Here is a 9,296-nt window from a genome sequence, read left to right as displayed (position 1 = left end):
GACTTCTTGAGACGTAGTATCTACTTGTTTTTAAGAATTATTTCATTTTCACTGACTTGGTTAAGTGTGAGATTTAGGGTTAACTGAAAAGAACAACTCTTCAGGAAATAACTGGGAACCTGTAGTCTTCCAGGTTATCTGCATGTTGCCATAGGGTAATTTTAAAACGTCTGTACTATAGTACACTTTGAATTAATTCAACAGAAAACACATCTAACATGTTAGAATCACTGTTTAAGGTTTCTGTTAAAATAAGATTCCAATAAAAATAAAGTTTGTGTTCGGTTTTTAGGTTTTTTTGGGTTAACTACTGAAACACCTACACTATACTTCAAAAGTATTGTACTATGCTCCATCAGTCTTGTTGAAAGTTCTGGAAAATCAGGAGCTATTCATGTGTTGATGCTCATGCCCATAGTAGTGTTATTCGGTCTCCTGGGAAAATAAACTGAAATGTGGCTCAAAATATGGCTGTAAGCTCAACAGGGTACAAACGGCTACTTGCAAGTCTTCCCACCCCTCACTTTCCTGAGAAATGATTCTATTAAGTACCTCTCTACATGCCTACATTTAGTGCAGTTTTACAACTTCCCTTGGTATCAATCACACTTCTGTGACCAAACAAATGACTACTGCAAACTGGTTTATTTTATCTTTTATGGTAAAGTGTCAACATCTTTATTGCCAATATAAGCATTTAATGTCAAAGAAATGAAGGTAATATTACAAATTCAATTTCTGTAAGTACCTGAAATTTGTTTGATTATATGGTTTTATATCACACTTGTTCAAATGCATTTGTCTCCCTTAGAGAGAGTATTTCAACATCACTCCTTTAGAATTATTTCAGTCATTCCTAACATGTGACTTTACCAAAGACCTTAAACTTAACAAACAAGCAAAACAAAATTTCAATGACTTTTAGATAAATAGAATAAGAAATAGTCATGACATGACAATTGGGGATGTTCATCTCCAACAAGACACTGTCAAAATGTTTCCTCTGATACAGCAGTTTTAAGTCAGAGTCTTCAAAACACAAGGGCAGAGCAAGAGTACAATAACAGAAGCATCTGCAACTTAAGTCTCCCACAGTCCTAAGCCTGATATACACAAAGCAAAGCCTCTTTCCTGCAAACTTCCATCCAGTTGAGCTTTCAGAGATAGATGCCCAAGAGCTATCATTAATAAATATAGCATATTGACTCTAGTTGCATCAATTATGCCTGAAGAGTTTAATACCCATCCAAGTCCAAAGGTGGAAGAATACATACACTGGTATGGTAATAGGCAAAAGCAGACTGTAAAAGCAAAGGCTGGCTGTGCTAGTGCAGCCCTGTGGGAAGTTTTCTTCCACAGAGGCTGAGTAGAACAGTCCTGCTAAAGAAACCAGTGGAATAAGAACAGTCAATGTAGGAAGAGACAGAAACATTCTTCTCTTCCACTTATTACCCTCCACTATGTTTTAAAAGGTATACGGTATTAAAAAAAGTTAGCTGTTGGGTTTTTTGTTTTTTTTAAATTATGAACTAGCGCTGCTCCAGTTCTTCTTGCTTCTTATTTTGATGTGTCATCCTAGCTGCCTGTGGTATCATATTAGGAATCCCATCAATGATTGGATAAGCTATTCCCAATTCTTCATTAATCAATTCATGTGTTGATGCTTCATATCTGAGGTTGAAAAAAAAAAAAAGAACAAAATGGATTGTGAAAAATAAAATGCTTGAAGAGTCTGATTTTCAACAAATATCATTATTTATCCAATTCTCGGTATAGAGTTAGTTAATCCCGGAATAGTCTTCTTCAATTCTAAAAGCAACAATAGCCAATTCAACCTTTTATCTTAAAAAAATTCTCTTAGAATCTATAATTATTCCCATTTTAGTCAGTTTCTCTCATATTCTCTTTTTCGCCTTATTCACAAGTTATTCATAAATTTTGTTTTTATAGTAGTCAAAAAAGATCCCCCTCTTATCCAAATATTCCTTCATTACTTTGGTCAACTCTCAAACCATCTCTGTTAATTTACTACTGGAACAAACACTAGAGAAAAATCAACTTTTTCATTTTAGAATAAATGCTAAATAGAGAAACTTAACTAATCCATTAGAAGGAAGTAACTGGAAAAGGTGAGAGGGCAGAAATGAGACAACACTGGAAAGCAGTGAGTCTGCAGTGAGCTAGTTATAAAGGTAAATCAAATAATTTCAAGGTTTGAGAAAACTGAATAATATGCTTATTATGGGAAAAAAAAGATATGAAAAAACTGCTAGCAATCTACCATTCAAAGATAACCACTGATAACATTTTGGTGTTTAGTTTATGAGATTTGTAATACTAGTGTTAGTGTTGTTGATATTCAATTCTGGTAGCTTGGAAACTGTAGAGCTGTTTTCCCAAAAACTAGGTTAAAGAGGCTTCTACGAAACCTGCTAGTCCACAACTAAGAGCCACTGGGCAGCATACACAGGTGAAATGCTTAAGATTGTCAGGCACCAGTTATACACCACACTTTCACAAGAATCTGGAAGGTACAATACTTTTCATCATCTTGGCTTAAAAACCAGAACGCTTTGGCCTTGTTCTGAATCGCGGTGGTTCATAAACGTGGTTGTACCTTAGAAATCATTTCGGGGTCGTTTAAGAACACAGGAGTAAGCTGGGTGTGAGGGCGGCGCCTGTATTCCCCAGCACCTTAGGAGGCTGAAGCGGGAGTTCTAGGCCAGCCTGGGCAACGTAGGGAGCACCCTGTCTCTTATCAGGAAAAAAGAAAATACAAATGTTCAGGTCTCATCCCTCGGACATTCCGAGTCTGCCGGTCTTTGGGGCTGCCGGGGAATCGGCATTTTTAAAACGGTCCCCGGATGATTGCAATGCGCAGCCGGTGGCGAACCTAAAACGCTTCAAGCCATTCCCGCAGGCTGGCGATGTGTTCCGGCAGATGTGGGACGCGGCTCCCCTGGCCTCCGGTCTCCCCGTCCTGCGGGGCCAGAGTCCAGAAAATGGCAGCGGAGTGTACCTGCCTGACCTACAAGGCCCCAGTGGCTGCGAGAGGCCGCGGCCCACCGCTCCCTTTCCCCCAACCGGGAAGCTGCGAAGGAAGGGCCCAAACCAGCGAGTCACCTGAGCGGCTTCTTGGAAAGCGGGCACACCAGGAACTCCAGCAGCGCCGGATCGAAGGTACGGGGCGTCTCTTCCGTCCTCTTGTTCTGATCGGCCGAAGGCCGCGAGCCCGACGCGTGCAGGCACCTACGGGCGACTGCGGACGGCTGCGCACGTGTTCCCCGCAGGGCTGAGGCGAGCCTGCCGCGCGCTCGGCTCAGCATGGTCAAGCAGCCGGAGACTGGGCCTCACTCCGTCTCCGCCAGCCGGGGCCGAGCTCCTGGCTACCCTCCTGGCCAGCCTCGCCAGCCAGGCCCCGCCCCCTGGTGCTCCGGGAAACGTTGCCGGGGAGTAGGCGGGGCGGGCGCTTTGGTTCCGAGGGTTCTCCTGCCCTGACTGGTTTTCCCCGCGAGCGTCTGAAGTCCGGACGACATCCCCAAGGGCAGAGGCTTCAGATGGGTGCCCCGCCGCCTTACCCGACTACAAACTAAACCCGTGTTTAAGTCGAGGTATCTGGGTTTTCACGGGGTCGTGTCGCAGGGATGCTAGGAAGCCAGTGGCCGGACCTCAGAGTTGTGGGGAGTTAGGCTTGGACCTACGTGGTTACAACCAGGTGAAGTTTCAAACACACGATCGTATCGGCTATATTGAAAGCGTTCATTTGTTTCATGTACATATTTACTATACCATTAGTTTCTGTAATCTTGTTTGGCTTTTTCTTTCTCATTAAAAAAACTGGCAACCTGAATGGCCTAGGTCTCTGACCCTCCAAAATATGTAAATTCTTCCCGCCCAAGACCCAGTCATTTTGAAGTATTTGCGTAATAAAGCACAACTAATTTACCTCTATAAATGAACTTGGAGGCCGCAAGGAGTCTAAAAAACTGTGTAATCAGGCGGATGTCTGTTAGTCAAATGGGTGATCCATTCAGTTAATTTGTATCCCAGGTTTGCTTCCAACTCTCTGAGGAAGTGACGCCATGTTAGGTGTCTTTCTTACCGCCTAGTAGATGGGAACTTGGGCTCTGGGGCCTGACAGCTTGGTTCCCCGTCCACAATTTAGTAGCTGATGACTTCGGCAAATGACTTAACTGCTCATTTTCCTCATTTGTATAATAAGATTAATAATTGTACCTACCTCGAGAGTTCCCCTCAAGGTAGGGGATAAATGGGATTGTGCATTCGAGGAACATTTAGAAAAGTGCGCGGCACGAATTAATATGCTCCATTCATGTTGTCTATTTTTAGTTTTATTTCATCTAGTTTTTCCATGTGAGAAGACTCCAAGATTCTTTGTTAGTCATAATTTTTTTCCTTCCGTTCTGCTGAATATCAACCTGAACTTTTTTTGCATCACGGGGCATTATCATTTAACACCTTGAATTCCTGGGGGTGGAAGTAAAGAATACAAAAATATTTTTATATTTTCAAATTTATTTTCCACTCCAATGTAAAAATAAATTGAGAAATTTTTGTGTTTATCCTAATTTTTTGTTTATTTGTTTTTTGGGCCATCCTTTTTTCTTTTTTTAAGTTCATTCTTTGATGTTCTTTGTTCACTAACACTCTGAAGATTTCTAAGACTAATGTAGCTTATAGGATACCAAAAAGGAAACACTTCTACTAGGTAGATATTTAAAAGATAGTGAAAGTCTCTGGTTACCAAGCCTTCCTTCCCACACAAAGAAATCTTTCATAGTTATAACTTTCCATTATTAGAGTCACTAATGGACTAGAGAATAGGGCAGTTATCAGGGACATACCCTCAAAATTCCTAGGTCTCCTTCACACTATTTCTGACTAGGGCAGTAGCAGGAATTAATTTTTCAGTCGAAGTCAGTTGATACTTTGGGCTCAAGGGAGGGGATGAGCTATAGGAAAGATAAGTTTCTGCTTAAGGGGAAACAGCACTTGACTTCTGCCAGCCTGAGTGGGCCCAATCCTTGGCCCTTGTGGGGTAGGGGAAGACACCCATGCTTAAGCCTCAGCTAGCTTGGCTGCAGATCTCTGTCAGCTGGGTTTTCTAACCAGTTATAAATAAATTAGTTTCAGTTTGCCTCCACATAGAGGGTTTGAAGCAGTTCGGTTTATTTTGTTTAGGGGAAGAATAGAGAGTAAAAACAAAGTATTGAAAACATCCCAAATTTATAACACCAATATTTAAGGAACATCTGAATGTGTGACTGTCTTACCATGTGTATATTAAGTTGCAACATATCAAAGCAAAATGCCCCTAAATAGCCCTCGGTAATGAAGAAATAATGATTCATTTCTGCCTGTAGTATACTAAGCTAAATGTAGGTGACAGTATATAGGCTCATGGGACTTGAACTGGTCTTTTAAGAGTTAGTCCCTTTTCACTATTCATATGACTATGACCTTTCCTGTCACATAGGCCTGTGAACAATAACCTGATGGTTTCTGGGCTCAGGTACAGTTTTAGCTGTGTGACCTTGGAGAAGGTACTTAAGTTCTCCCCCTCAGCCTTCTCACTTGTGAAATACAGTAATAATAGTATCTAACTTACGGCATTTGAGCAGGCTGAATAAAACAATATAAGTAAAACAATTAGCACAGGGGCTAACAGATTAAAAGAATGTTGTTAACAATAAAATTATTTATTATGGTGAAACCGGTAAACATTCTGATAAAAAGGGAAAGCACGAGGTACTTCTGGGACATTCTTTTTAACTGAAATGGAATTTTCCTAATTCCAATATGGATACTATTGAAACACAATTCTTGAATTATCACACACATGGAGTTAGAGGGGCTGGACTATGTATTTTAACAAAACCCATAAATTCCAAATATGGGGCATTAAAATTTGTGAGCCTATAATTCAGAAAAATGAGTCAAAATAAATTTTCCACTAGATGGCATCATTTAGTATTTGAACTAACATCTCTGCTTGATCTTTTCTCTATGTGATCACAAAGATTTACTTTTGCCAATTGTTTCTTACTTTGATGACACTTATTTTATTTTATTTAGACAGATTATCTCTGTGTCACCCAGGGTGGAGTACAGTGGTGCAGTTGTGAGCGACTGCAGCCTCCATCTCCCAGGCTCCAGCAATCCTCACACCTCAGCCTCCTGGGTAGCTAGGACTGTGGGTTCATGACACCATGCCCAGCTAATTTTTGTATTTTTTTTTTGTAGAGATGGTGTTTCATGTTGCCCAGGCTGGTCTGGAACTCCTGCGCTCAAGCAATTCACCCACCTTGGCCTCCCAAAGTGTTGCGATTCACTCAGGGTGGCTGGCAAACTATTAGGGAAATATTAGGGAAAATTATCAATTATAGTCTCAAACCTACTGGAAGGCTGAAAGGTTTTATTGGAACAGGCTGAAGGCGGCCAGTCCATTACGTTAGGGAAAAGATAGGGACAATAAGAGGCTTTTCCAGTTTAAATCTGCTTACCCCACATCACTTTGTCTCTACTCTGTTTACTCATGTAAACTTTGTGCTGGATGACCCTCTCAAGGGAGGTCAAAGGGGAATTACTCGTTAATGGTGTTTACTCTGGGCCCCATAACTTAAAGCTTTTATCATTCATAGAACCACTCTTTTAACCATGTTAATCATTCACAAGCATGTTGACTTAAAACCTCTGCTATGAAATTCATACTGAATAAATGTGAGGATGGAGAGGGAGTCTTGGTTGATTGGCTGCAGTTTGCCTTCTGAAAGCAGCTGACGACCATCCCTAGCTCACTTGAATCACTGAAATAGGTGTGAGAGTGCATTCATTCACCCGTCATTGAGTCAGGGTCTGCAGGACAGACCTCCACAGATAGTGATCAATGTCTCACCAAGTGCTGGGATTACAGGCACGAGCCACTGTGCCCGGCCCAACACTTATTTTAAAAATAGAAATTATGAAAGTCTTATTAAATTGTAATTATAATGAGCTTATTAAAACCAAGTTTCCAATAGATAAATGGACAAAATATTTCAAAAGAAAAATTCACGAAAGAGAAAATGCAGTTGATCAATAAATACATTAAAAAATTATCCTCAGTAGTAAAGTAGTAATGCTAGTTTCAAAAATCGAAGTTTCAAAATAACCCTAGACACGAATGTTACCAGCCTTGTTTTGGCCATCTGCAGGATAATCACAAATTCTGTCTGAAGGACTGAGGACCAGTACCCTGCAAAAGGCCAGAATATCCCACCGTGGGCACAAGTAGCCTGAAATTGCGGAAGTATGTCCTGTTTTTTCTTTTCTTTCCTTTCTCTTTCCTTTCTTTTCTCTCTCTCTCTCTCTCTCTCTCTCTCTCTCTCTCTCTCTCTCTTTCGTGCTTTCTAGATATTGCTCTGTCTCCCAGGCTGAAGTGAAGTGGCTCCATCATAGGCCACTGCAGGCTTGACCTTCTGGCTTCAAACAATCCTCCCACCTCAGCCTCCCAAGTAGCTGGGACCATAGGCACATACATGCATCACCACACCTGGCTAATTTTTAAAAATTTTTTTGTAGTGTCCGGATCTCACTATGTTGCTCAGGCTGGTCTTGAATTCCTGGGCTCCAGCAGTCCTTCTGTCTCAGCCTCCCAAAGTGCTGGGATTCCAGGCATGAGCCACCATACATAGTCATACACAACTTTCTCTTTTGGTTCTGTGGCTGCTACACTTTGGGGGATGTGCCCACTGATCCATAACAGCTAGGGAGTGCTCTTCCATAAGCTCCCCTTCCTTATGCTGGGCAATGTGCTTTCATCATGGGCTTTGTTATCATGGTGGTTGTCTTCCTGGGCTGCATAGGCTCTATCAAGATAAACAGGTGCCTCCTTATGTCCTTGTTCATTCTGCTGCTGATGATCCTCCTTGCTGAGGTGACCTCATCCATCCTGCACTTTGTTTACGAACAGAAGCTGAATGTGTTTGTAGCTGAGGGCCTGACTGGTAGCATTAACCATTACCACTGCGACAATAGCACCAAGGTGATGTGGGACTCCATCCAGTCATTTCTGCACTGTTGTGGTATAAAAGGCACGAGTGATTGGACCACTGGCAAACAGGCATCTTGCTCCTCAGAGCCAAAAGTGAAATGTTGCTATGCAAAAGCAAGACTCTAGTTTCACTCCAATTGCTGTATAGCAGAATCATCACCATCTGTGTATATGTGCAATCCAGATGGTGAGGGTGTCCTTTGCACTGATCCCAAACAGCCAGATTGATAAAACCAGTCAGGCCCTGGAGGTGTGACCTGCAACTGCCCTGTGCTGGGGGAGACTCATTCCATCTCTGGAAATCCAAAACCATTTATAGCATGAGGTTCTAAATGGTCACCTGCTGGACTATCCTCACCCTCTCCCTTTGCTTTTTGGGATGCTGTCCTCTACAACCAGAAAAGAAGGTGTTGACCAGGGACTTTCCATCTCAGTCAGCAAGACAACCTTTCACCTACTGATGCCAGCAGCCACGTCTCTCTAGGTGGTAACAGTAATACTCGGACATCTTTTTAGAAATGAGAGGCCAAGAGAGACTGTGGAACTAATGGCTTGAGATCAAAGAGTGGGGCCAGGATATTTGTGCATATTCCCATTGTCAAATTTGTCTCTGGCCTCTATGTCATGCCCAGTCTGCTCTCCAAAGTCAAACAAGAGACAAGCTGAAGGGAGTTCTAGGTCCAGGCTCATGGGACCCTTGTCACAACCCTGTTCCTCTTTGACAAAGGGTGGTGGCTACAGGAATTACAGAGTGCTCTTTCTCCGAAGGGCAATGCTTCATTTCCATTCCTTTATTAAAGGGCCTTATCAATTTATTCTGTCTTTCCGCAGAAAATTATCCAGTGATTTATATCCTGTCTTCAACCAGTCACTTAGCTGATAATCACGTTCACAAGACTTCTGGTGTTATCTCTCTATTATATAAGGTTTTGTTAGTATACTATTTTACTCTTCAATAAATAAAAGTGAACTTAATTTTTTAAAAAAACCAAAGAAGTTTCCATTTCACATCTATCAAAAAAGTAAATATTTTAAAAATGTAATTCTTAATATGTATGAATACATGAATAATGGATTCATTTATTAATTTATTGAATGCCCACTATGTGGCAGGCATGCACCATTATAAACATTTAAAAATAAAAACTTATAACAACACAGAAAATTATAATAAGTGAAAAGCAGGACACAAAAAACGAATGGACAATGATTTTAATTATATTTTTAAACCAAGAACTTTGGC

General features: G+C 41.3%; 2 protein-coding genes and 1 pseudogene across 2 annotated transcripts; 1 reads left to right on the top strand and 2 right to left on the bottom strand.

Annotated features, from left to right (window-relative positions):
- Positions 1-626: 626 nt before the first annotated feature.
- On the bottom strand, positions 627-3,422 carry PIGY (phosphatidylinositol glycan anchor biosynthesis class Y). Its single transcript, XM_032239640.1, has 2 exons — positions 3,124-3,422; positions 627-1,671 (listed from the first exon to the last, which is right to left on the bottom strand). Exon 2 carries the CDS (start codon positions 1,430-1,432, stop codon positions 1,217-1,219), a length of 216 nt encoding a protein of 71 aa, XP_032095531.1. The 5' UTR covers positions 1,433-1,671; positions 3,124-3,422; the 3' UTR covers positions 627-1,216.
- On the bottom strand, positions 644-3,432 carry PYURF (PIGY upstream reading frame). Its single transcript, XM_032239639.1, has 2 exons — positions 3,124-3,432; positions 644-1,671 (listed from the first exon to the last, which is right to left on the bottom strand). Exons 1-2 carry the CDS (start codon positions 3,324-3,326, stop codon positions 1,530-1,532), a joined length of 345 nt encoding a protein of 114 aa, XP_032095530.1. The 5' UTR covers positions 3,327-3,432; the 3' UTR covers positions 644-1,529.
- Positions 3,433-5,329: 1,897 nt separating this feature from the next.
- LOC116524368 lies at positions 5,330-8,986 on the top strand (annotated as a pseudogene).
- Positions 8,987-9,296: the final 310 nt, after the last annotated feature.

This window comes from Sapajus apella, unplaced genomic scaffold, assembly GCF_009761245.1.
Source record: "Sapajus apella isolate SASKATOON/1434 unplaced genomic scaffold, GSC_monkey_1.0 scaffold45, whole genome shotgun sequence".
In the NCBI taxonomy this organism is placed as follows: Eukaryota; Metazoa; Chordata; class Mammalia; order Primates; family Cebidae; genus Sapajus; species Sapajus apella.
This window is presented reverse-complemented; position numbering and strand designations above follow the sequence as displayed.

What these genes read in the sequence shown, in the direction of transcription:
- PIGY (XM_032239640.1), bottom strand. Translation starts at nt 1,432, where the DNA reads ATGTTTCTGTCTCTTCCTACATTGACTGTTCTTATTCCACTGGTTTCT.
- PYURF (XM_032239639.1), bottom strand. Translation starts at nt 3,326, where the DNA reads ATGCTGAGCCGAGCGCGCGGCAGGCTCGCCTCAGCCCTGCGGGGAACA. An exon ending in CTTTCCAAGAAGCCGCTCAG is followed by an intron (nt 1,672 to 3,123) that starts GTGACTCGCTGG and finishes TTTCAACCTCAG; the next exon opens with ATATGAAGCATCAACACATG.